At 54.0% G+C, this 23,759-nt stretch overlaps 10 protein-coding genes across 10 annotated transcripts; 5 read left to right on the forward strand and 5 right to left on the reverse strand.

Moving 5' to 3' along the window:
• Positions 1-113: 113 nt before the first annotated feature.
• On the reverse strand, positions 114-1,087 carry PHACADRAFT_85016 (uncharacterized protein; the record flags this gene model as incomplete). The annotated part of the gene is made up of 4 exons (XM_007390501.1): positions 114-201; positions 252-472; positions 596-805; positions 935-1,087. The coding sequence occupies 4 exons, from the start codon at positions 1,085-1,087 to the stop codon at positions 114-116; spliced, it is 672 nt and encodes a 223-aa protein (XP_007390563.1).
• A 523-nt stretch (positions 1,088-1,610) lies between these two features.
• PHACADRAFT_204284 (uncharacterized protein) lies at positions 1,611-3,905 on the forward strand (the record flags this gene model as incomplete). The annotated part of the gene is made up of 8 exons (XM_007390502.1): positions 1,611-1,636; positions 1,718-1,823; positions 1,865-2,064; positions 2,129-2,163; positions 2,230-2,399; positions 2,455-2,588; positions 2,642-2,831; positions 2,888-3,905. 8 exons carry the CDS (start codon positions 1,611-1,613, stop codon positions 2,897-2,899), a joined length of 873 nt encoding a protein of 290 aa, XP_007390564.1. The 3' UTR covers positions 2,900-3,905.
• A 413-nt stretch (positions 3,906-4,318) lies between these two features.
• On the reverse strand, positions 4,319-4,758 carry PHACADRAFT_190271 (uncharacterized protein; the record flags this gene model as incomplete). Its single annotated transcript, XM_007390503.1, has 3 exons — positions 4,319-4,471; positions 4,531-4,649; positions 4,716-4,758. The coding sequence occupies 3 exons, from the start codon at positions 4,756-4,758 to the stop codon at positions 4,319-4,321; spliced, it is 315 nt and encodes a 104-aa protein (XP_007390565.1).
• A 284-nt stretch (positions 4,759-5,042) lies between these two features.
• PHACADRAFT_83686 (uncharacterized protein) lies at positions 5,043-6,616 on the forward strand (the record flags this gene model as incomplete). The annotated part of the gene is made up of 6 exons (XM_007390504.1): positions 5,043-5,333; positions 5,412-5,529; positions 5,581-5,712; positions 5,772-6,075; positions 6,109-6,253; positions 6,377-6,616. 6 exons carry the CDS (start codon positions 5,043-5,045, stop codon positions 6,614-6,616), a joined length of 1,230 nt encoding a protein of 409 aa, XP_007390566.1.
• Positions 6,617-6,847: 231 nt separating this feature from the next.
• On the forward strand, positions 6,848-9,702 carry PHACADRAFT_247521 (glycoside hydrolase family 16 protein). Its single transcript, XM_007390505.1, has 10 exons — positions 6,848-7,075; positions 7,135-7,191; positions 7,243-7,436; positions 7,491-7,581; positions 7,632-8,084; positions 8,143-8,379; positions 8,433-8,477; positions 8,529-8,658; positions 8,710-8,786; positions 8,838-9,702. The coding sequence occupies exons 1-10, from the start codon at positions 6,932-6,934 to the stop codon at positions 9,210-9,212; spliced, it is 1,803 nt and encodes a 600-aa protein (XP_007390567.1). The 5' UTR covers positions 6,848-6,931; the 3' UTR covers positions 9,213-9,702.
• Positions 9,703-9,802: 100 nt separating this feature from the next.
• PHACADRAFT_247524 (uncharacterized protein) lies at positions 9,803-13,475 on the reverse strand. Its single transcript, XM_007390506.1, has 14 exons — positions 13,405-13,475; positions 13,285-13,344; positions 12,990-13,225; positions 12,799-12,934; positions 12,768-12,774; positions 12,583-12,677; positions 12,392-12,532; positions 12,019-12,335; positions 11,490-11,964; positions 10,831-11,437; positions 10,599-10,778; positions 10,534-10,540; positions 10,282-10,482; positions 9,803-10,228 (listed from the first exon to the last, which is right to left on the reverse strand). The coding sequence occupies exons 8-14, from the start codon at positions 12,324-12,326 to the stop codon at positions 9,937-9,939; spliced, it is 2,070 nt and encodes a 689-aa protein (XP_007390568.1). The 5' UTR covers positions 12,327-12,335; positions 12,392-12,532; positions 12,583-12,677; positions 12,768-12,774; positions 12,799-12,934; positions 12,990-13,225; positions 13,285-13,344; positions 13,405-13,475; the 3' UTR covers positions 9,803-9,936.
• Positions 13,476-14,464: 989 nt separating this feature from the next.
• Positions 14,465-16,235, forward strand: PHACADRAFT_247528 (uncharacterized protein). The gene is made up of 5 exons (XM_007390507.1): positions 14,465-14,782; positions 14,841-15,054; positions 15,109-15,948; positions 16,005-16,062; positions 16,120-16,235. The coding sequence occupies exons 1-4, from the start codon at positions 14,511-14,513 to the stop codon at positions 16,041-16,043; spliced, it is 1,365 nt and encodes a 454-aa protein (XP_007390569.1). The 5' UTR covers positions 14,465-14,510; the 3' UTR covers positions 16,044-16,062; positions 16,120-16,235.
• A 496-nt stretch (positions 16,236-16,731) lies between these two features.
• PHACADRAFT_247530 (uncharacterized protein) lies at positions 16,732-18,882 on the forward strand. The gene is made up of 3 exons (XM_007390508.1): positions 16,732-16,762; positions 16,825-16,890; positions 16,951-18,882. The coding sequence occupies exon 3, from the start codon at positions 17,371-17,373 to the stop codon at positions 18,706-18,708; it is 1,338 nt and encodes a 445-aa protein (XP_007390570.1). The 5' UTR covers positions 16,732-16,762; positions 16,825-16,890; positions 16,951-17,370; the 3' UTR covers positions 18,709-18,882.
• Positions 18,883-19,011: 129 nt separating this feature from the next.
• On the reverse strand, positions 19,012-20,496 carry PHACADRAFT_190277 (uncharacterized protein; the record flags this gene model as incomplete). The annotated part of the gene is made up of 9 exons (XM_007390509.1): positions 19,012-19,056; positions 19,107-19,262; positions 19,326-19,598; positions 19,654-19,809; positions 19,869-19,932; positions 19,986-20,094; positions 20,156-20,276; positions 20,330-20,342; positions 20,399-20,496. 9 exons carry the CDS (start codon positions 20,494-20,496, stop codon positions 19,012-19,014), a joined length of 1,035 nt encoding a protein of 344 aa, XP_007390571.1.
• Positions 20,497-20,677: 181 nt separating this feature from the next.
• PHACADRAFT_24355 (uncharacterized protein) lies at positions 20,678-23,527 on the reverse strand (the record flags this gene model as incomplete). The annotated part of the gene is made up of 3 exons (XM_007389524.1): positions 20,678-21,915; positions 21,969-22,505; positions 22,558-23,527. The coding sequence occupies 3 exons, from the start codon at positions 23,525-23,527 to the stop codon at positions 20,678-20,680; spliced, it is 2,745 nt and encodes a 914-aa protein (XP_007389586.1).
• Between the last annotated feature and the right edge of the window lie 232 nt (positions 23,528-23,759).

Genomic DNA, 23,759 nt, shown 5'->3' on the forward strand with positions numbered 1-23,759 from the left:
TACTTAGTGTCCCTTCTGGTACTGCTTGTCCCATGCATATTGATATCGACGGACTGTTCAAGACAAATTCCAAGACTAGTGTCCAATATAAATACTGTGGGTACGCTGCGAGGTTATGAAACCTCCAGAATGGCATCTTCCGCGCGAAGCAAGAGTCGTTTCACCGTCCTCTCAGTGAGGTGGTATACTTTCCATAGCGCGCTTGCCTGGGGTTGGTCAAGTTTCATAGGACAAGGTGAGTGATGGCTTACCGAGCTGCGCCTATGACAACGGCAGTAAGGAGGATGAGAGTCATGATGTCAGACGAATTCCGGCCTGACCGTCGAAGCCTGACTCTGAGCCAATGTGTGATGGGGAATGGCAATGACCATAGCATGTTGAGCAAGGAGCCTGCCCCAACAGTGGGTAGGCCCAGTAACAGTCGTTTGACGAACTTCCCCAGCAGGGTAGGTGGACCCTTTGGTGTAGGGTACTGGAGCTTCCCCCCTCTAGTCTTGTGGCGTAGCGTACGGGCACCGCCGTCGCATGACACGTCTGTCAGAACGCAGACGGCGGTGCGCACAACCTCACGAAAGGTCTCCCAGGGATATACCACAAAGTAAGAGTCTTCGCCTGTCCCCGAGATCAGGTACGTCGTGACGAAGGATGATAGGAACAGCAGAAGGGTGAAGGCGATGCAAGAGAGTGCCCCGACGACGACTGCGTAGACGTGAGCCAAAGGAGAGCATGCACCAGCCTTAGACGTACTAGGATTGCTAGCCATGCCCATGACTTGCGTCCGAGCAAAGCGATAGTGATATCCGCACTGCGGACAACGGTAGAAGGCACTTCGGGAGGTCGAAGAGTTCCGCCAACGGTGGAGGCACTTGACATGCACATACTAATGGGTTTCAATAACCACCGTGTATTAGAACAGAGGAATGTTGTAGCTTACGCTGACGGAACCCTTGCAAAGACACGGACGAATAAGCCTTCCGAGCTCGGGGTCCTCTCCGTCCAGGCATATCCGACATTGCGGTGCGTCCTCTGCGCGATTGTCCACGTTTGGGTTGCTGCCTAAAGGTGCTGTTCCCGGCTCGTCAGGCATGCCAATTATTCAGATTTAGTTCGGGTACAGTAGAGGATGAAAGACAGAAGCAAGTTGGGTAGTGTGACGGTGTCTACGTGCAGTGCACGATCGAATGCGGCGGAATGGGAAAGCGCCCAATGCGAGGCGCCGGCATTCGCCTCGCCTAGCGCCACGTGGGCACTCGACGCGCCCAACAGCCATGGCGAGCGAGCAAGCCGGCGAGCAAAGACTCAAACGCGACGCGGACACACCAATCTCGTAGACCTATCTGCGTCGAGGCTCTCCGCTTGTGCAAGTGGCAGAGATGGCGGATCCCAGCGATAACGGGCACGTACGTTTGGTAGGAGCAGTTGCCGGGGTCGGAAGCGGTCAGTCCTGCGCTAGCAAAGTTCACATTTGTACTAGTAGCAGTGGCTGAACTCGTACACGGCATATTTCCCTTTCTTAGGTCTTACCAAGGTAAGATGATAGCCTCTGTCTGTTTTGAACATGATTCTTCATCTAAAATAATTCCTAAGGTCGCGGTCGGACATGGGTCCGTATGAGCTACTGTCTTCCTCTGTCTTCGTAAGTGCAAGACCCTCCGGACCCAAGTGTCACTGCTAACATACATTTGTTGTTATAGGTAAGACTAACTTCCTGAGATAGATTTGACACGGTCAAAACGCGTCTGCAGTGTTCGCCACCTGGCACGTATCGCGGTGCTATCGACTGCCTGGTCCGGATAGTCCGCAACGAGGTCAATGGTCAATACGTATGTTCCATTTGATGACGTGCTAACGCTTTCCAACACAGTCTGTTTTTGCTCTGTATAAAGGTGCCACACCTCCCGCGGTGGGATGGGCAGCCATTGACTCCGTCCTGCTTGGCTCTCTGCACAACTATCGTCTCTTTCTCATCCGTCATAAACTTACTGAACATGTCCCCGGGTCTGATGCTCAACGGCTGACCCTCGCCGGTCATGGTATCGCCGGGTTCGGCGCTGGTTTGACGAGGTGAGTGAGGCATTGAGCCCTCGCTTACCATTCGACAGCTCACAGTATTCCGTGACACTGACAGTTCTGTCCTGGCAACACCTATGGAACACCTGAAAAGTAAGTGGTTGTCTACTCACATGATAGACGACACGTCGTATACTGTAATATTAACAAGCCTTGCAGTAAAGCTGCAGATGCAGATGCAGCGATCTGTGGCAGACCGCCAGTACAAGGGCCCCATTGACTGTGCTCGACAAGTCATCAGGAGCCAAGGTGTCCTGGGCCTTTGGACAGGGTTCACAGGCAGCATGACTTTCCGAGCCAACTTCCTGTGGATGTTCCTCTCCTTCGAGGTTAGTTCTCTTATGATGACGGCAGGGTCTGTGATTAACATGAACGAATCTTCAGGCACTCATGCGAAGTTTTACCAAGCTCGACGGGACTCGCTTCCAGATGAGCACGGGCACAGCCAACTTCCTGTCCGGTGGGCTGTCCTCGTTTGCGTTCTGGTTCATGGCGATCCCTGCGGACAACATCAAGAAGTATGTTGTCCTCGACTACCTACCTTGTGTTTAGAGGCTGAGATCGTCTTCAGTCGTATGATGGCAGTACCACATACGGAGCTGAGGCCAACCTTCAAGGGCACTATTCGGCATATCTACTCGGTAGCTGGTCTCCGAGGGTTCTTCGCGGGACTGGCGCCGTGCTTATTGCGAGCATTCCCATCCAATGCCTGTGCCTTCTACGTATATGAGGGCCTCATGAGAGCTTTTGAAGCAGAAAAGGTACGGAGTATTCTTGTGACTGTTCCGAGTACGCGATGCTCAATTCGCTCGGACAGACTCGCCATTAGACGATAGACTTAACATCACTAGCTAGATCACGCGCGTTCTCTGTTGATGGCATCGTCGCTTGGTATAAGCCCCCGCGATACTGTGATGAATTCCCGACAGCCAGGCGTACAATTGCTAAAAAAATCATTTGCTTAATCTGCCCTTCGCCCACTCCAGCCAGCCGTTTCTCTTCTGCTCCTCTAGCTTCGAAATGTCATCGTCCGACAGTTTGATAGTCGTCTCGAACAGGCTCTCGAGGCCGGTCGGCTCTTCCCGCGGGAAAAAGCGCTGTGGCCTCAAGAATATATCGTCGTTTCTGATGCCGTTCGACCTCTTGCTCGAGCGGTGGACACTTCTGCGCTCCGGGCGTATCGGTGACCAGTCCATGGCGTCAGGGTCTCGTTCCTTCTCCTCGTCGTCATCGTTCATATGCTCATCAACGTCATACACGGCGTAATCTTCGTCCATGGCGTCCTGCCCCAGCGACACATGGCCATTCGCATGGCTGCTGCTGCTGCTGCCGGCGTGGCCGTTCATCTGCGCGAACGATGGCACGCCGAAGACAGGACTCTGCGGGCGCCCGGAATTCGCGAGGATCGGGTTGTTCGACAGCGAGAGAGTCGAAAACAAGTCTGGGGCAGCGTCAAATATCGGTGTTGGCTGTCGAGAGGTCGATGTTGAAGAGAGATCGGAGGGTGGAAGCGATGGCCGGTAGGAGAACTGTTGCATGAGGCGGACCGAAGGGGGACGGTCGAAGCGAAGGATCATCGCTGAACGCAGCAAGATCTTTGGGCAAAGTTAGCCTTTGAGCTGTTCGCATGCTTGAGACTCCACTCACACCTAGCTCCAGAGCGAGTAACACAGCGAAATACCACTGAGACCTCCGTATAGATAGTGACAATAACGGGATTGTAGTTTGTGCGTGATAGAGCGCAATCCAGGCAGGCTTGAATGTCGGTACCCAAGAAAGCAGAGATGTGATCACGCGCGAAGCCCATGCTAAGCTTTGCAGGATCTGTGGTACCGAGTTAGGAGGAGTGCAGTCTGAGTGCATCGAAGACATACGTTGTATTCGCGTTTCCTTCTCAAGCGGATCTCCCGACCTTGCAGTTGCGATCGTTTGAATGTAGCATACCGCGGGTCCCACGCTGTCCAAATAATGGACAGAAAGGTAAGAAGAGGTGCTGTGGCCCGTAACAGAGGGGGGAATCGTAAGGGAGCGTAGTCGGCGAGTACTGTGAACCGCGAATGAGCTTTACTCGAGTCTGCAGTGAAAGGTTACTCGCCACATGTGTAACATGATAGTACAACGACCAGCGTCGTGAACCATAAGACACCTCTTATCTTCCATAGGAATAAATCTTTCTCCAACGCCGGTCTTTGCAGCTGTGCTCGACTCCCTATGCTCTGCCTTTGCCGCTCCTTCCCTTTGCTGTTCTTTAGAAGCACGCCGAGAGCATTGGTACGTGCCATTTGATCTCGTCGTCTGATTTCTTCTTCAACGGCAGGTAGGCAGTCAGGGCAGATTGGTGGATAGCGTTCTTCGAGGGAGGCGCGGTAGGTAGGAAGTTGTTCGGACAACCTGGAGTGTTCTGGGTCCTGCGGCGGATCAAAATAAACGAATCCATGGCTCGACACTGAAGGAACCTACGTCCGGAGAGGGAAGGTAGTTGGAAAGGAGATTGGATATGAGCATCTGGTTCGTCTGGCAAGTGTGGCAAAACACTGGGGTTCCGTACGACATCGGAAGCCTGTCCTTTCGGGGTGAAGCTGGACAGGCAGAGAGCACGAACCGGTTAGCAGCTGCTTTCCGCAAGGTGGCGTAGTGTATCGAACCTCGTTTAGCGAATGAACGCTTGTTCAGGCTCTCGTCGTGCATGGCGGGGTCGTCTGACAGTATCTCTCCGTTGGCGTCATAGCGATTCCAGCAGCCACACTGAGGACAGAGAAAGGAACGAGGATCTTTCGGCAACACATCTGAGTTGCAGAAGAAGCACGTTTGGCGGGTCGGCCTGCGGAGTAGTTTCGACATCGGGCGGCGAGGCGGCGAGGACGGTAAGGGGGGGACGGGAGAGGTCGGGTGGGGTCGTTGGGAGGAGAGAGACCAGCTAAGCGAGTAGTTCAAACAAGCCCATGAGGCCTAGGAGGTGCCTGGGGATGTCGATGACGGGATGCGTCGGGAAGACGAGGCCGCCAAGCCATGGGCCAAAGCCCTTGTGGCACCCACGTGGCCTGCGCATCACCGGGCCTGCGCTGGCCGCCCCCGCCTCCAACACCATGTCCACCTCGCCTGCTCCCTCCGTGGCGCGAGGAGAGATTTTACTCCAGCCCTCGTACTTTACGTCGTCGCTCTTCGTCGATCCCGTACGAGAAGACATTGCCCAGCTCGTTCAAATATTTGCACAGGCTTTCCTGCAGCCCGCTCAGCAAGATGACCAGCAAGCAGCAGAAGGCGTTGAAATGGCTCCTGCAGTAGATGCACTGCTACCACGCCAAGCTCAGCCTGTCGGGTCTCCGAGCGCAGTCTCTCAGCCTTTTGCTTTCTTCAAAGCGATTTGGAAAGACTCTGGATGGACCTGGTTCCACTTCAAGGTGCTGGACGGCAGAGCTAGAGAGACCTTCATCAGGATTGTACTCCGATGTTTCTCAGGTGTGTTGGATGTTATATGCTCTCTGAAACCTGCTGCTGAGGAATATCCAGAATATTTTGTTGAAAGTGTAAACCCACTGGCGCAAACGATAGCACTCTTTGGAATGTACACATTCTTCATGATGCAGCCATCCACTTCTGCACCGTCACTGTACACCTTGAAGCATATCCCGCTTCCTCTTGGTATGTCTCACGTGAATTTCTGGAACATCGGCTTCACTGACATCAGAGACAATGTGGAGACGTTTACAAGACACTCCTAGAGTTACCGAGCAACTTATCTACACCTCAGCTTCTTCCGCTTCAGCCGTACGCCACACATCTACTGGAGACCCTACTTACAGCGCAAGCATTTCATATTCTCCCTAGCTCTTCGCTACGGGCCCAGAATCCCAGCGACATCCCGCGGGAGCGCTTCGTCGAGGACGGCACAGAAGCTCCTACAGGCTCCGCAGTTAAAAAGAAGGGTCGGCCCTCCAGGCGCGACAAAGCACGAAAAGCGAAGGATGCTGCCGCTGCTTTGGACCGCTGGCTCGACAAAAACACGTACACTTATCCGGGTACCGTAGCTGGGCCGAGCGTTGGCGGCAGCTCGACGTCAACACCTTCAAAGACGACACATACACTCATCTCCCACCCGCCAGCCGCGTCACGGGCCATCTACACGATGGAGAAGACTCAGCTTCTGAATGTCATCGACACACCGGGAGATAATCTCCCGACTGTTTCGGAGGCGGGTGGCGCTGCCTTGGGAACAAGCGCGGCGTCGCGACCGCCTATTCTGGATGCGGATCCCATCGGCCCACACCGTCTCCAGGCTCTCACAGGCCCGTGTGGATATCTCGAGCGGGAGGCCCTTATTCGGGCAAATGACGCTGTGCTCACACGGCTCAGGAAGATTGACGAGATGGCTGCGGAGCGTGGCTTGGAAGTCGGCGGCGAAGGCGGAGAGAAAACGGGCCTTGCTAGGGTGGATAGAGCCGTAAAGGAGCTCAAGGGAGGCCATGCAGGCAGTCGAGGTGGGATCCTGAATCTGCTGGAAGGTGCTGGTTTGGAGGGGCAGCGGGTGGGGGATGCAGACGAGTGACTGGCTGGCGGGTGGCCTTGACAGGCGGTGTATCACATGGGACAGATCGCGTCGAGCTCGATGTTGTCAAGTGTAACGAAATAATTTGACCTGCACTCTGCACACCGAAGATTGCCGCCGTTGCTGTGGAGAGAAGGGTGGAGGTGTTCGATTGTTTTGTCTCACGGGCGCTCCTCGCCTTGTTACCTTCTCTTCCACCCCCTCGTCCTATCCTCTTCACGCCTGTCCTCTCCAGCTTTGCCCTGATCCCAGAAGCATACTCACCTTCATTCACTTCACGCTCATTCAGTCTGCACGCACCAACGCAGGACCGTTATGGCTTCCCTCAAGCCCAAGCCGTATGCTCGAAGCACTGCATCTTCAACCACCAGCCTCTTAATTCCCCAGTCTCGGAGTCCAGCTCCTCAGGCCACGTTTGCTCAGTCACCGAGGTCTGCTACAGTTAGCGAAGCGTCTTTTGTCAGTACGCATTGCATCATAGGGCGGCTCGCACTGACTGGTTACGACCTTAACCTTAGGACGATACTCGGTACACTGGAAGATCTGCGCCGATACCGCAGTCCATCTCTGACAAGGTGCGTTCTCCCAGCGACTTGTCTCTCGGGTTTTTTCACATCCGTCAATAGTTTTCACTGTCTCCAAATCCCAATGAATGGGGTGCAAACTTATCCATAGAGCATCCAGAGCCGGACGACTTCATACACAATCCTGACCCTCGACGCGACCGCAAGAGCGACCGCGGCGGCGACTTCTTCACGTACCGTGCTCTTGCTAATCTAGGATGTCTGGTCGTCTTACTTGTTGGGCTGCTTGCGCTTTTGTACGTTCCTCGTTCTACTGCAAGGTCGCAAACTAACCCCACTTGCCATCGTAGTGCCGGATACCCGATCATCAGCCACTTTACAAAACAAACACAGTCTACACTTGGGGGATTTAACCTTGGTGGGATAAATGCGTCCGGACAGGTGAATATCTTTGCTCATCTGTCGGGCATTTCTGTTCACCTTTCTCACAGATTGCTAGTATGCCTGGGAACTGGGGTTTGGTTGACTTGGAGACACCTAGCGACGCGTATACCAAGCAAGACTACAAGTCTGGGAAGAGCTGGCAACTCATTTTCTCTGACGAATTCAACACTGACGGTCGGACCTTCTACCCCGGCGACGACCCTTACTGGGAAGCTGTGGACCTCCACTACTGGGAAACCAACAATCTCGAGTGGTACGACCCGGCCGCGATCACAACTGCGAACGGTAGCTTGCAAATCACTTTGTCCCAGAAACAGACGCACGGCCTGAACTACCAGGGAGGCATGATGTCGAGCTGGAATAAATTCTGTTTCACCGGCGGGCTGATCGAAGTTAGTGCTGTGCTTCCTGGCATCAACAATATCGTCGGACTCTGGCCAGCTGTCTGGACGATGGGTAACCTGGGAAGGGCAGGTTATGGTGCTAGTCTCGAAGGCATGGTGAGTCTTCGCACTTACCTCTTGCCACATCCATACTGATGTACGATTTTACCATGAGTGGCCTTACACTTACGACTCCTGCGATATCGGTACCGTTGCCAACCAAACTATGAACGGACTTCCTGTTGCAGCTACTACTGGTGGTGATCCCTCCGAGGACGGTGTTCTTTCGTTCCTGCCCGGTCAGAGATTGTCGCGGTGTACGTGTACTGGCGAATCCCATCCAGGGCCGGTTCACTCCGATGGGACCTACGTTGGAAGGTCCGCGCCTGAGATTGATATATTTGAGGCGCAAGTACGTAACCTACTGATTTCATAGATATTTCCTATAGCTGAATTGCGCTATAGATCACCGACGGTTCGGGTCAAGTTTCTCAGTCTGCGCAGTGGGGTGTATGTGGACACTTGTTTTCAACGTAGTGTTTACTTACGCTTTCGTTTCAGCCATTCAATGCGGGATACGAGTGGTTCAACACCTCAAGTAACCTCATTATCCCAGAGCCTAACATCACGCAGCTCAATACCTATATTGGAGGTGCCTACCAGCAAGCTACTTCTGGTGTGACCGAAAGCAGTAAGTCATCGCCGCGGGCCGCTTCTGTGACTACGACTCATCTTTTTGCAGACCAGGAGGCCTATGAGCTGACCGGGAATCAGTTCGCTGTGTATGGCTTTCAGTATCAGCCTGGCTTCGATGGCGGAGTAAGTTGGGACACGTCTTAGTCACGTCCGCGATGTTGACGCTTTCTTCAGTACATCAGCTGGATTGCGAACGACCAGGTTGCTTGGACGCTCGAGCAAGCTGGAATGGCTGCGGATACTCGCGTTGAGATCGGATCGCGTCCCGTCCCTCAGGAGCCTATGTATATCATCGCCAACCTGGGCATGTCCACGAACTTCGGTCCGGTCGACCTTGAACATCTGACGTTCCCTACCACCATGAAGATCGACTACATCAGGGTGTATCAGGACCCTGACAACATCAACTACGGCTGCGACCCGAAAGGTTTCCCGACGGAAGCCTACATCAACACCTACATCGAGGCCTATACAAACCCCAACCTCACGACTTGGCGCAACGACTATGGACAGCCGTTCCCCAAGAATTCATTCCTCGGTCAGTGTTAGATCGTGAAGCGCGACTGTCTTTCCGCTCTGTTTGTAACATCCACATCTGTACCACCCACATGCGAGGCCCGTCACTCTTCACTTCACGCTCAGTGGCGTCAGACACTTACCTTCAGCGAATTGCCGTCTTTCGGCGCCTTCGACTTCGCCCTTGTATTGCTACACTTACCACGCCAGTGGCGGCTCGATGCGCTCCGGAAGCCGTTGTTCCTTCATTTCCAAGAAACTCCGTTCGTGCGGCAACTGGGAGATCTGTCGCATTCCTTGTTCTTTAAACCTGTCGCTGTAGTCTCTGTCTCACCTAGCCTCGCTTCTCCGTCCCCGTCTTATCATTATTTCCCCTCCTTCACCGCTCGGACTTCACGTTTCCCATTTTACTCTCGTGTAGTCTACGTCGCACCCCACAACCGTGAGGATGTCAGGCCTTCGCCACATAGCGCCGCCGCCAATCACTTGCATGACCGAGTTCAAATTCATCTTCGTCATGATACCCCTCTCACTGTGCCCCGCCACTCGTGTCTAAATGTGCATTAAGTTGTACGCTGTGCACAAGACCAGGAATGAGGTCCAGGAGTTGAATTGATTCATTGCTACATGTTTTGAACACCATTAACTCGAGTGACTAAGTATGCTACATATACACCGAAGGAAGAGACTGAGATGGGGCCAGCGGCGGTGTCCTTGCCTCACCCCGAGAGAGTTCTTGCGTGACGGTCATGAGAGGTCATGTGCAGCTCGCGTCGTAGGTAGTTTGGAGTTTTCCCAATATCCGTTCTAGAGTGATGATTCCCCCTCCCGTCAACCTGGGCACGGCCAGCTCCTTGTCTGCCTCGCTGTCTTCCGCCTGCGCCTTGCTTTTCGTGATGAGGGCCCGCGCGTCATCGAGGAGCTTCTTCAGCCGGCCGTTCGTGAAGTACAGCCACTTGAGCTCAGTCTCGAGGCTGCCTGGCGGTAGCTCCAGCGCGCGGCGCACAAAGCCTCGTGAGAGGACATAGGCCTTCTCGCTGTACAGTCGGCTGCGGCCCGGTCCTCAGCAGACAGGTCCTGCGATTCCGGATTGTACGCTTACCTATTGACGATGCCTTCCTCGGTGCCTCTCAGCTTCTCGTAAGCAGGCTCGCAAAACCACGGCTCTTTGACGAGCACGAGGCCTTGGATCGACACGAACGCCTGCAGTAACGAGGAGCGTGCCGCGCTCCACATCTCATTCTTGTCGCCGGCCCACGTTCCGAGAATGGACAGACAGACCTTGCCTTCCTCGTAGAGGTTTCTGCACAGCACATTTAGCGTCGGATGATTCTAGGTACTGAGTATGACTCACGGGTTTACTACGGCGAAGAACCGGATGAGTTCACTCACAAGACATCAAACAAAGAGTAAACATACCTCGTCCATTGCCATTAGTCCAGCTGTGGAAATGTGCTATAGGTGGACTTTGAGGGAAGTTCGAGTCCAACATCCAGTCGGTGACAAACGGCGCATCCTCGTATGGAGTGTTCTCCGGGCCTATGATGAGACACCGAAGGAGGTCGTTGCGATCCTCATATGTCCGCACGATCACGGAGCCTGCAAGAACAATTATGAGCCAGAGAACGTCCACTTGAGAGGAGCTACGTACCAGGCAAACTACTAGAAAGCACTCGATACTCCTTTGAAAGACGTGCCAGAAAGTTTCGCGAGGGCTGGGCAGGGGCTGACGTATAGAAGGCATGGTCGATCGGCACTGAGGGCAGAATCTCAAACCGCTTCCAATACTTCTCCCTGTCCTCCTCGTTCGCCGACACCACAGACTTATCCCCGTTCTGAACAGGGGAAGCGTCTTTTGGTACGTTTTCTGGTACAGGTCGGTCTGCAGACGGTTCAGGTGTAGCCGTCTCTCCTGGAGAAACCTCAATCTCTGCCACGGGTACATCCTCTGTCAACTGCATTGCTGTAGGATCAGTGGATAGCCAGCCCTCGGCATCGACCTCCATGGCGTCGCCTTCATCCGTCGACCAGTCATCGCCGTCGTCGGCATTCACTTCCCATTCGCCCCTCTCGTTCAATGCCCAGACCTGCTCGGGTTCGTCGTGGCTCCCGTAGCTGTCTCCACTATCGGATAGGTCATCGTCCCACATATCTTCAAGCTGCTCGAGGCCGTCATACAGGCGAGTCAAGCGTCCCAGTGGCAGATTACCAGCTATGGAACCCGGAAGCATGACATCGACAGTGCCATCTAGCCGTAGCTGAGACTACTTCAGTACTTGCGAGAGTAAAAGCCTTCACCAAAGCACGTACGTCAACCACCTCGCCGAACCAATTTAGCGAGGTATCATTCTGCTGCGGTCTCTTCAGCTTCCCTTCTTCCACAGCTGGGTCCTTTCCACGTCGTTGCGCAATGTCATTGCCGATCTCCGCCATGGTTCGTCGCCATCCACCCAGCTGCCCGTTCTCGGCCAGCTGCGTGACGGGTGACTCGCGCACCCAGTCTTCCATTTCGCCGATACGCGGAACCATAGGGGATTGTGCGCCATTTGTCGTGCCTTCCTTGTGAATGAAAATGAACTCGCCACGGTGGAGTCCGAGGCCTTCGACAGGCGAAACGGAAGACCAGTCGCTAGAGCCATGAGGATCAAGTTCGAGCACTGAAGCAAGCTCCACGCTGCCGTCGTCTGAATATCGGATGTATGCGGTGCGGTCGAAAGCGTTAACCGACTGGACGACTGCCGAGCGTGTCTGATCTTCGCCCTTCCATATGACGTGATCTCCAGGCCTAAATGAACGCAATGAGCGTTCCTAAGCTAAAAAGTGTACAACTCATACATACCAGCAGTCGTATTCGTCCGGGTTGAGGTAAGGGATCGTATCCTTGGCGTCCAGAGTCTCCCTTGTGCCGTCCTGCCAGAGCACGTTGACAGTTGTGCGAGTCTCTCTGACCACCAACGTTCTGACGGTAAGGATACCTGGCCCTTCACCTTCACGTCCATGAGTAGAGACTGGACCTTCTGTATTCTTGAGCACGACACGATCTCCTACACGCATGGTCTGCTCAGCTCGCCTTCGGATGAGCGTCAATTTGTTCAGATTCGGCCCGTGCCAGAAGCGTTGGGGACGAGGTCGCTGTGCAGCTTCCATTGGGTCAAGCTAGCCAATGTTAGCGAAGCTCAATCCCTCGGGATGAACAAATAGAGCCCGCGCACTGATTGGTTTATTGCCAGCCAAGCAACGGCAAGAACGGTCCGCTTGACTTCGATGACAGTATCTTGAGCACTGGGCCGCACGTTGCCCAAGAAGAAACTCATCAGAGTTTGCATTCCAGACATCGGTGGGGGTAGGATATTCTATGATAGAATGAGCTTCTGTATGTGCTAATACGTCTCACAAGACGCACCGGTCCCTTTTCGCCTACCGCAAGTCGCGCGCTCAATTCTGGCAGTCGTACAAGGGTCCCAGAGCTCATCTCGACGATAGCTTCGTCGAACATCTTCCTGCCGTGTTAATCTGAACGTACGAATTCAGATAGGGTAGAGTGCATACCTCGACGACCTGGGCGTAGCGATTGTAAGTCGACGGCACCGACGAGAAAGAGAGAGAGAAATGAACGTACTTGACCAACCCAATCGTCATAGACGACATAGTCTCCCATGTCCACATCTATATAGCAGTCAACATCGTCTTTGCTCTTCCATCCCGAGATTTCCTCCCCAGAAATGGCATGCTCTAAACGAGCCTTGACTTCGATACTATGACGATGTTCAGCATATAATTTGCCAGATGTCTACAGGATCGAACGCTCACCTTGTAACAATACCCGAGCGTACATCGTCTACACTGCGCTTGAGGAGATCGCCCGGCTGGTACATGCGATCTAAGAGCATGAGCTTCGACTCTGGGAGGATTTCTCGTTGTGGCAGGTCAAGTCCTCGAGCAAAGAACGAGACACCAACTTCCCCGTGCTTAAGTGGTCGCATGAGCGGGTCGGCAGCTATCTGCTCGGGGGTGGTAGGGAGGTCTTCGGCATCGTGCCAACATCTCTAAATTCAATGACCAAGCATAAGAGTTACGAGGAAGAGTGTAGGGGTAGAACACACACCAAGACTACTCCATATGAGCGCGGTTCATCTATGAGCTGGACGATGTCCTCTTGGTAAAACTGACCGGCGTGCATGGCATGTTAGCCCGAACGTACGACACAGGCGGCTTCATGACCCACCTTCGCTGCTGGTGTCCGCCGTCGTAGGTTGCTCATAGTCAATAACGACAATCAGACCAGATGTATATGCTGCTATGGCTGTACAGCGCGTGAGTACAGATATCCAGAGTCGAGCACACGAGGGTTGGCGGTAAAGTGACGAAATTCGGGCGACAAACAGAAACGCGTTCGGCCTGTTTGTTTATGGACTTCCACCATTCTTCGTCCGCCCGAGCTCTCATCGTTGCCATTCGCATTGAAGAATGCTAGTGCACGGCTCGATGCTGCAAGAAATATTCTCCGTACCCTACCGTCAGGAGGACGGCTGAAGCTCATTATACCTCATATCAATCTCTGTGCTGTGCTGCTTCCGAAGGCTCGACTGGCTAGCTGTACTGCTTACTTTCTCGCTGACGATTCCTCAGTCCTGTCACGATGAAAGTTAGAGCTTCTTTATGTGTATCAGCAGGTCGTTCCCGACATTGGGAGACAAATCACGCTTAGGACCAACACCTCCTCCGGACGCTAGATGGGTAGGCGTAGTGGTCGCTTGACGTCAGAGTAGTGGATAGGATTCGGCCAAACCCACACTCTGGAATGTACATATCGATGAGGACCATTATCAATTCTACCTTTGACCTGACATGTCCATGCGTGCTTGGATATCGCAATTTGCAGGTCGTCTGCGCAAAAAGGCCCACGCGAAAGAGCCCACGTGCAGCAACATGACGACAGTGTCGCCTGTTTCTCCTTGCTTAGGACCGTCATCACAAGCAGCCACGGTCGGTCATTTCCTTTCCAGATCTCTGGTACCCTCCCGCTCACGCCTTTTGATGTATCCAGATTACTCCGCTTGCAATGTCGCCACTCGCCGATCTGCCTGCTGAACTCATAATAGAAATTCTGCAATATCTGGACCTGAAGAGCTCGTTAACATGCAGACAAGTCTGTCAACACTTATTCACTAGTCGCTGGCTCGTTTCATGTTTTTTCTCTTGTCTTAGGTGTGCCGCCTATTCAACGTACTTGTCAAAGAATCTGCTGCGATGCAGTATAAAACTGAACTCACGCTTGCCGGTATGGAAGATGGCCCGCCAAGCAACCTGCTCGTCGCCGATCGTCTGAAAATGCTTCGAGACCATCAGTCTGCGTGGCGTGATCTTAATTGGACGTCTGAAAAGATAATACCGATGATGCAAGGAGGCCTCTGGGAATTGTACGGGGGAGTGCTGGCACAGTCAAGCATGCCACGAGACGTACTCCACTTCACTCGATTACCATCCCAGATTAAGGGCATCGAAGAGAAGCAGTGGGAAGTGCAGCTGCCTGTGCCAATCCGTGACTTTGCAATGGATCCTTCCCAGGACCTGCTTATTGCTATTGGAACACCGAATGACAAGTCAGTAATGAAGCTCAGTATACTCTGCGATATCAGCTAAACAGCTTATCCACTACAGTGGCCTCTACCGGGTACATGTTCTCGAGCTCTCCTCTGGTCAAAAGCACCCAAACACGACGAGCTCTGGCGTCATAGACCACTCAGCTGGTGGCATGGATTTCTCATTCGCCATCCAAATCGCGGGCTTGTTCATAGGGGTCATGTTCATCAGTCATGGGGTGCATGAAAACCAGTTACTGATATGGAACTGGAAAACTGGTATAACTGAGCTGGTAAGTATCGGCGTTCGCTCCATTTATTGAACGCAAAACGCTGACATTCTCCAGTCACTCCACGGCCGAGAAATCAGCTCTTTCGGCTTCTTGACCGACCATCATGTCTTGTTGGCTGTGGTCGACAACCCACTCATTGACCCCGATGAGGAAGGGTTCTCCAAGCCACCTCTCGTGGTGGTAGATTTCACGGCACGCTCCAAGGAACCCACAAGCCTAAAAAATCTGGAATACGAGTGTGCTTTCGATTTCCCGCCCATGCTACCTACGGCCAGCGTCATCGCAGCCTTTGTGCGCTCCGACCCCGCACCCAACTGGACTCCCAGCCCCGAACTCAAAGTGCCGTTTTACACTGCCCGGAGAGACCGGCTTTTCGTAATTACCATATGGGTGGCTGAAGGCGCCGATATCACTGCTCTACTTCTACTCGTTCCAACTTCGACCATCGTTGCCAAGCTTAACTCTCTGCCTTCCGATGAACGTGGGCGGTGCTTCGAATGGGAGGATTGGGGACCAGCAGGGGCGCATCTGCGTCAGGCCCCTCACGAGCACTCCATGGTATGGGTCTGTTTTGTCTTCGGCTCGTCCTTCATCGCGCCGTTCAGACCCGGCGACCCCGAAGCACTGCTACCGCCTGCTGGGTCCAAGATGGTGCAGATCCTCGACTTTAACCAACTAACAATCAAGCGGCTAGTCGCCGAGAGTGTTGCAGTCGAGAGCGAAGTCTCGCACGTAATAGCGAGACCGTCTACTCTTATTCTCAATAGGATCTTCTCGAGCCGAGTTGTCACATCTCTTCCCTATCGACGGCTAACGAAGAAGGTCCCTCGTCACCTGATACGCCCGTTTGGTTCTGCTATGCTCAGTGAAGATGCTATCATCACCGTGGCCAGCGTGAGTGGAGCAGGCTGCAGATGGGTGTCACTACTGCTCACGTATCCGGTGTGTAGTCTCCGGCCGTCCGGCAGTATCGCGTCTTGTCCTTCTGAGTCGGTTGACGTAAAACAAGTAAGTACTGTCCGTTCTGGGCGTTCATCTATCCCGAAACTGACCGGCTTCTTCGAGTTCCACGCAGCTGAGGGCATCGGATCGCATGTAGGGCTCATGCTGGGTGCATAGCGCCCGCTTGTGATGAGACCAGCGGGAAGCTGGTCTCAGCAGAGGGGGACATGCGGAACAACATCGGGCATTGCGAGAATCATAACACCATTCGCTCGTCAGGCTACGCACGGCCGCAGTCCGCCTGTAGGCAGAACGTCGGTACGGCCGCGTGCAGATTCTCGTAAGAGGGACATTCGCCACTGTGTCTTCGACTCATATCACTACGAATAAATAAAGACACTCGTTGTATTGAGAGGGCATGACGAAATGGCAGTAATGACTCGCGGTCCGTATGCGACCCTGTCCGCAGGCCCATCTCTGAGGCTGTTCTTTTGCCATTGGCTTGACGCTCAGCTTCTTCCGACTGAGACTGAGCCTTGGCGCTTAGGAGCGAAAGCGCGGACAGTGCCGTAGAGGACAAGCGAGGGCGGAACGAGTTTTTTCTGCTGCTCTCCTCCCATGACTCATTTATACCTCCGACTCTCCAGCCGTTTCGACATCATCCCCCCCATCCACTATGCTCTCCCATACGACCCGGACTGCCCGTAGGGTATTCTCATCGTCGAGTAATGCCCGATCAGCTCAGACCTTCAAAGCTTTCTACGCCGTGAGTATCACTATTCGATTTATTCTCAAAACAACGCTCATCACATACGTCGCACCCTACAGACTATCCGCTCATTGCGGCAGAGTACACCACCGCCAGATGCGGAGGATGGTGATCTTCCAGACAATGTACGTTGAAGGTGCAATCGCGCAGTCTCCGACCTCTAATACCTTTACGTGCTCGCCTAGGACTTCATCATGTCCATCCTTCGTGCCAACCCTTCTCTAAGGGATACTCGATCATACCTAGCCGACTTTGGTCCGCGACCCGTGAAGCCTGGTCAGCCGAAGACGCAAGCGATGCTTTTGCCCGCTGCTGCTCCGCCAAAACCTACCGCGCCTGAGATCCGCCCTCCAGACATACGGCAGGAAGGGGAGTCTACGACTCAGACTGCCCCAAGTCCAGTCATCGCCTCTATCCTAAACCCTATCTATCGTCGCACATCTCTCGTTAAACTCCAGGGGCCTTTTACCGATCGACAGCTCGAGAGTATTGCGCGAGGCATGGTCTATCTGGAGAAGCTGGGACTTGTTAGCGTTATCGTCGTCGAAAACGACAACCTTGTGCGCGGAGATGTTGGCGAACGAGCTGCCATCATAGAAGAGACGATGCGCGTGGTCTCCGCTTTGGAGAAGCAAGGCGCGAAGGCTCGCCCCGTGCTCGGCTCTGTAGTACGATTGGGACCAAAACCTGGAGACGAAGATTTGGGTGGCTCCGCTCCCGTTCCTGAGGCCCACACCTCCCCCTCCGATCTTATCCCCATCCGCTCAGCACTCAGGTCAGGAGAGATCCCTGTTCTCCCTCCTCTGGCCCTCGACTCGTTTTTCCGCTCCGTGCGCGTGGACGCCAACGATGTCGTTGCTGCTCTTGTTCGCGGTATGGTAGAAGCTGCTGCTCAAGAAAAGAACGGAACGTCTTCGCCTAGCACTATCGAACGCCCGGCCTTCTCGGACGAGGACATTGACCTCACTCCCCTGCGCTTGATGATCATCAACAAGGAGGGTGGCGTTCCCTCCTACGCCCGCTCTGGCTTGCCTCACCTGCTAGTAAATCTCACGTCGGAGTTTGACTTCGTCAGGAACACCTTTGACCCTCGCTGGAAGTCCACGCATCCCTCGGCTCTCTCCAATCTTTCCCTCGCTCACACATGTCTGAGTTACATGCCTCCGACGTCTTCTGCGGTCATGGTCTCTCACAGGTCCCCTAGTTCTCTGATTGCAAATCTCATCACCAACAAGCCTGCGGTCAGTTCCAGTTTGCCTCACGCACTGCTGCAAGGGAACCGGAAGCTCGACTTCCACACGCCCACCTTACTCCGCCACGGTCTTGATATGCGCGTCATCCGCTCGTCTGCAGACATCGACAGAGTCAAGCTTAAGGTGCTGCTTGAGCAATCGTTCAAGCGCGAACTTGACGAGCACGCCTTCTGGGACAGGCTCGACAAGTGCCTCGACTTTGTCATCGTCGCAGGCGACTATGCCGGCGCGGCTGTCGTGACCACCGAACAGTGCCCGTTGGGGTCCTCGGGTGCCTGGGCGCCGATCACGTATCTCGACAAGTTCGCCGTGCTCCCTAATCACCAGGGCGACGGCACGGTTGACTTCCTGTGGGTCGCGCTTCATGACGAGTCGTACGGGCTTGGTCTACCGTTCTCGGCGAACCCGAACGGTGGCAAGGAGGGCAAGGGCGAGGGCCGCGACCTCGTCTGGCGCAGTCGTGCGGACAACCCCGTGAACAAGTGGTACTTCGAGCGCAGCACGGGCCACCTGCGCATGGGCGACTGGGTGCTATTCTGGTGCGATGCAGAGAAGAGGTTGAAGACCGAGGAGGGCCGCCGCGGGAGCCAGGGCCTATCGTATCTGGAACATTGGGAGCACGGGCGATTGTCTGCATGGTCGGACGTCGTCACGAAGATCCCTTCGAGCTGGATGCCGAAGAAAAAATAGAATCCTCGATGAGCATGCTGGATCTGTCTCGTCGCGGCCTGTTTATTGTTATTCTGGATCAAGTCATTGTTGGAAATGTATCCATATCACAGCCAGTTAGTCGTTACTTAATTTAGATGGCTGTCATCGTATGAACACTCACGTAGAATTAAATATATCTTGAGCTTGTTACCGTCAGGGCTTGAGCGCATCTAGCATCGTGAGAATGCAGTACAAAATGCTCCCAAGTCTATTACAAACAGGGCTATAAACAACAGTTGCCTCAAACGAGATTACATATCCCATGTATACGCAGCTGGTCACTTAAAAGTACTTTTCCATGAATTTCTTTGATGCCTCGACACCCAACTACATGGCTTGTTAGTGAGGTTTGCTGGCTTGTACATGAGAAAACTCACGAATGTTGCAGCGTTGGCAGGGAATGCTCGAGCCATGGCGGGACCAAGACCCTTCCAAAGCGCACCGACACCATCTGCTGCTATGGTCTTGCGTGCACAATCCAAGAAGCCAGAGTACGTGCCAGTGGGCGCAGACTGGATCCTGGACTTGAGGACCTAGCGAAATAGATAAGGATTCAGTCACCGGAGCATTGTCCAGTGAAGAACAGTGGCACGTACATCTGGTGGAATGGCTATTGACCACATGGCGACACCAGCCATGCCCCCGGCGAAGATAACAGCGCCAAGATTGAGGTCCTTGGAGCCGGCAGGAGTCATCATGCCCTTGATGACCTCGTAGGCAGCGAAGTATGCCGCACTTCCAGGACCGTCGCGCGCGATGGTAGCGACGGAACCGCGGTACACGCTGCGCAGACCACCCTCTGCGTACAGGTGCTTCACAACGTCGAAGACGCCCTTGTACTGGGTGCCGGATCCACTCTGGCCTTGGACCTAAGCTGTCGTGTGAGCGCAGCATCCTTCTCTGAGAGGTTGTGAGACTTCGTACCTGGAGTAGGACCTTCGCTCTCTCGACTGGAGCAGTGACGAGCGTTGCGGGTATCGCAGAGAGGAAGCCTGCGGCCGCGTACTCTGCAACCGAGAGCTCCTTGCTCTTTCGGTGGGGAGTCGCAGCATAGATAAGGGCTTTTGCTGTGTCATATGCCTATTCACGCCCAAAATGTAATAGGCATCGCTTCTTCATGCTATTTCGAGTGTACGCACCCAGAAGGAGACGGCGAAAATGGGGGTCACGCCAAGTAATGGTGGGACAACTCCGCGATATAGACTAAATACAAGATGAACTCCTAGGCCGATAGAACAGGAAGATTCAGGACACACCCAGTGGCACCATCGCGAGCCAAAGCTTGTTTTACTACATCCACCGCTCCCTTGTATGCCCCTGGTGGTGCAGTCTGTAGGCGAGTCTTGGTCAAGTCAAATGGATGTCCTGGTCGATATTAATGAAGTTATTTGGAGCTCCAAAAGAACGAAGCATTTGTAGCACACACCGACAAGCACTGCTGCGATTCCCCCGACTCCTCCAGCGACGAACGATTTGATTGACTCGGCGGTCGAGCTTGAAGCTGTCTTGCTCTCGACGGCGGGGGTTTGTGTCGAATCCTTCTCAGGCTGTGAAGGACGTGATCAGAGGAGCCCATGCGCACAGCGTAGAACTCACGAACCATGATGGAGGGACTACGCAGAAGAACAGCCAAGCTGAGCTTTATGGGCCGGCTCCTGCGCGAGCTAACTTGAACCGGTATCCCATCGCGAATTTGGGGTTCTGGCGCGTGATTTTGATTTTCCGTTCTACCCCCACAGACTCACCGAGCTCCCGGTTCCGCCCCATCGAGTGCCATATGGTAATCGCCGATTACGCTGGAGTGGACAGGAAAATTAATCTGTACATGTACACCTACATAAGATCTATTCTACATAAGCCCCAGACATCCAATATCGAGGGACAAGTTCAATCCTGACACTGTTCATAAGTAGAAGTGATTGAAAGTAAAAGCAGATATAAGTATGAGCTATTGCTCTTCGTCCTCTTGGCTCTGGGCGAAACCACCTATCGGCTCGTACGTGGCTTCTGTGGTGTCTCTCTGCCAGAACTTCCAGACAGCGTAGAAGAACGCGAAGTTGAGCAGCGTTCCGACAAACGCAATCGCAACAGGCCCCCCGTACTTGACCCATGGCGACGGGTAGTACGGCAGAAGCAATGTGTCAATCTGCACAACACCGCCTGTTCCGCCACCTGTCGTCGCCCGACCCCACGCGGTGACACGGGCCCAGTCGTTCTTGCCATCGGCCCCCCTCGCACCCTTGATTCCTACGACAGTGTTCCCACCTTCGAGGACGCGGAAGACAACGTCCGAATAAAGCGACTCCGTCGTGCTGGTCAGGAGGGTCGTGTACGAGGTCGAGTCGTCCATGACAAGGGGTCGGTTCTCGTTGACTGTCGCAGCGAGTGAGGTGTCGTCTGGGGGCGACCGTGAGGGTCGTTGGACAGGGATGACATGTTGGAGGACTACATCCAGAGTCTTCTCAGGGTCCTCATAGAGTTCTGTCAGGTTGAGACCTTTAAATGCTTCGTCCGGTGGACAAAGTACGGTCCATCCCGCGCCGTCTAGACCCATATCCGCCCAAGGGGTTCCCTCCGGAGGAGAAGTGCCGTTCAATATCCACTCGAGACCCGCCTTAGTCACAAGCGAAATCATGTTCGTCCCCTTCGCGGCGCGCATGAGTTTGCCTATCGTGAGGTTGATGGAGCGTGGGATCATGACCTCCGAGACTTCGTGTATAACTCCAGTCTCCGTGAGAGCGTCCCTGGGATAGAGCACGGAATGCATGTCGGCCCAGCCGCCACTTGCACTTAGCAAGATGGTGGAATTGTCTTTGGCTTTCTTGCGCTGAACGTGCAGATCTGAACCCTCAAGGGTGGCGTACGTCCGCTGCGAACCATTGACCAGACCTCCAGCATATTCCACGCCACTGATAACGTGGTGTCGGATGACGCTTTCCAAGTCAGATTTGGAGGATGCCGCGAGGAGGTGGGTAGTAACGAGCATGCCTAGTCTCTGGAAGGCGTCGTTGTATGGCATGAGGAAGGTCGTGCGAGAGGTGTTCCTTAGCTTGTCGGCCAAGCTGGTTGAGAAAATCGCAGTAAGGAAGGTGGAGTAATCGAGCATGGGAACCGCGGTGGCCAACGGGTCTACAGGTGGCGTGAGCGGTCGCGCAATGAAATAAATCAAGGTATTATTGATTTCCACTGCCAGATGGGTCAGCACAGCAGTAATGGTAGATTGATATAGCAATTTGTACCTGGTTCGCCAATGATGCTCGCGCCACCGAACGTGATGGACGACTTCTCGCGAACACTTTCGCTCACGTCCACACTCAAGACCTGCCGACCGCCATCTAGGCCTGGTTCCTCAAGCGCAGTCTCTAGGAGCATGCCGCTCTTCAGCTTCTTCGATGCCTTCTTTCCCGGAATAAAATGGTACTGTAGCATCTTCCTCAGTTCCTCACTACCAGGAGCGGGAAGGCCATTGTCCCCAAGAATATCGAGAACATCATCTCGGGGAGCGAGAATAGTCCAGTGAGCGTCCGTGTCATTGATTAGCGAGGTGAGATTAACGGTGTGAAGGAGAGAGACGAAAGATGTGCAGTTCAAGACCAGGAGGAATTTCTCAGGATTGAGTTGAAGCGCTTCCGGCGGGACGAGAAGCTCGGAAACAGTGTGAACCACACCGTTCGATGCATAGATGTCCGGCTCCACGAGCTCCGCAAACGATATGTTCGTCTTTCCATCTTCTTCCGAGTGATGGACCTTTAGTACCTGACCGTCAATTGTTGTAACTGCATGTGGCAATTAGAGAAATAGTGGTCAAAGGACGTATAGCGGACTTACACTCCGGAGAAGAGGAGAAAGATTCGGAATAGTGAACTTGTTTCGCCTTCTTCTCGACTGCGAGCATGTTCACTATACGAGTCAGATCGTCCGTGGCATATTTGCTTTCGAGGTATAACCGTTCGTAATATGGCAAAGCCTCCCATGCCTTGTCTACCGGGAGAAAGAGTGTCATGTCTGAAGTAGAGTTGAGGAACTCGACCAGCTCAGGAGTGAGTATATTCTGAAGGTACGATAGTGACGGGTGATGCAGGATGACGGTAGCTAGTAGCTCCCAGTAAGTGTGCATTGCTTCGCTATTGATGCTCGAATGCGTACCTAGGTCTGGTGGGACCTCCAGCACATTATCTATTCCAATGAGCAGTCCGTTCGACGCCTGCACGAGCTCCTTGGTCACTGTTGCACCCCCTTTACCAAAAGCGTCCACCCCGACCCGCGCAGCAGCATTTCTCGAAGCAGCTCGTAGGCGCTGCGGCTCACCACCAAGTGTGCCACCAGGTACCGGCATCCATGGAGGATATGGCGGAGGGTCTTGGGAAGGCGGTTCGGTAGGTTTCCGTGGGAAGTGCATGGTCTTCAGCACACTGGGATCCTCGTTCTCAGGCAAGGAGGACAGAGTGCAGTTGAGCATATGGTAGAGTAGCTCCTGCCGCAGCTTCTCTTGGATGTTGTCTCGTGGTGCCAGCTCCTCATTCTGCAGTGCACTTAGCCAGAGTGCGTTCGTCGTCGCGTGCCTCTTGATGGCCTCATTAGTTGGTGCGAACAGAGTCGTGGCAGTCAGCTCGTTCAGCGTTGGGATGAGCTTGGCAAGCTGCAACAAGCCCAGCAACGATGTGTAGTCTGGATCCGCGGAGAGTGCATCAATGATGTTCGTCGATAGAACGGTAGCGTTTGTCTGGAAGGTGATCTGCGTTGAATACGCGACGGGCAGCAGCGCGAGCAGTGACAGCGGGAGGCTGGGTAGATGCATGGAGGATGAGCGTCGGAGCGTGAGCTGCGAGCTCCTGCGCAATAAGTTATATCTATGCGTGCAGCCCTGACCGCAGCGTGTAGTAGATTCACGAGCAGGTGAGACCAAAGTGGCAGAATCCCCCCGTGCGGCGTGCGCAGACTGGCGGATCCGGACGCCGGGCGGCATGACGCCCATCACGTGGCCAATGCACGTGGAGCCGCGCGCGCACTGCGCGCCCGGTCGTCTGCCG

This window comes from Phanerochaete carnosa (assembly GCF_000300595.1).
Source record: "Phanerochaete carnosa HHB-10118-sp unplaced genomic scaffold PHACAscaffold_1, whole genome shotgun sequence".
NCBI classification, from domain to species: domain Eukaryota; kingdom Fungi; phylum Basidiomycota; class Agaricomycetes; order Polyporales; family Phanerochaetaceae; genus Phanerochaete; species Phanerochaete carnosa.

Coding starts and splice junctions, on each gene's coding strand:
- PHACADRAFT_247521 (XM_007390505.1), top strand. CDS start 6,932: ATGGCTTCCCTCAAGCCCAAGCCGTATGCTCGAAGCACTGCATCTTCA. Junction 7,192..7,242: donor CGCAGTCCATCTCTGACAAG/GTGCGTTCTCCC, acceptor ATCCGTCAATAG/TTTTCACTGTCTCCAAATCC. Junction 8,478..8,528: donor CTCAGTCTGCGCAGTGGGGT/GTATGTGGACAC, acceptor CTTTCGTTTCAG/CCATTCAATGCGGGATACGA.
- PHACADRAFT_247524 (XM_007390506.1), bottom strand. CDS start 12,326: ATGGAAGCTGCACAGCGACCTCGTCCCCAACGCTTCTGGCACGGGCCG. Junction 11,438..11,489: donor GGTTCGGCGAGGTGGTTGAC/GTACGTGCTTTG, acceptor AAGTAGTCTCAG/CTACGGCTAGATGGCACTGT. Junction 10,229..10,281: donor GAGGAAGGCATCGTCAATAG/GTAAGCGTACAA, acceptor ACCGGGCCGCAG/CCGACTGTACAGCGAGAAGG.
- PHACADRAFT_247528 (XM_007390507.1), top strand. CDS start 14,511: ATGCTTCGAGACCATCAGTCTGCGTGGCGTGATCTTAATTGGACGTCT. Junction 14,783..14,840: donor ATTGGAACACCGAATGACAA/GTCAGTAATGAA, acceptor TATCCACTACAG/TGGCCTCTACCGGGTACATG. Junction 15,055..15,108: donor AAACTGGTATAACTGAGCTG/GTAAGTATCGGC, acceptor GACATTCTCCAG/TCACTCCACGGCCGAGAAAT.
- PHACADRAFT_247530 (XM_007390508.1), top strand. CDS start 17,371: ATGCGCGTGGTCTCCGCTTTGGAGAAGCAAGGCGCGAAGGCTCGCCCC.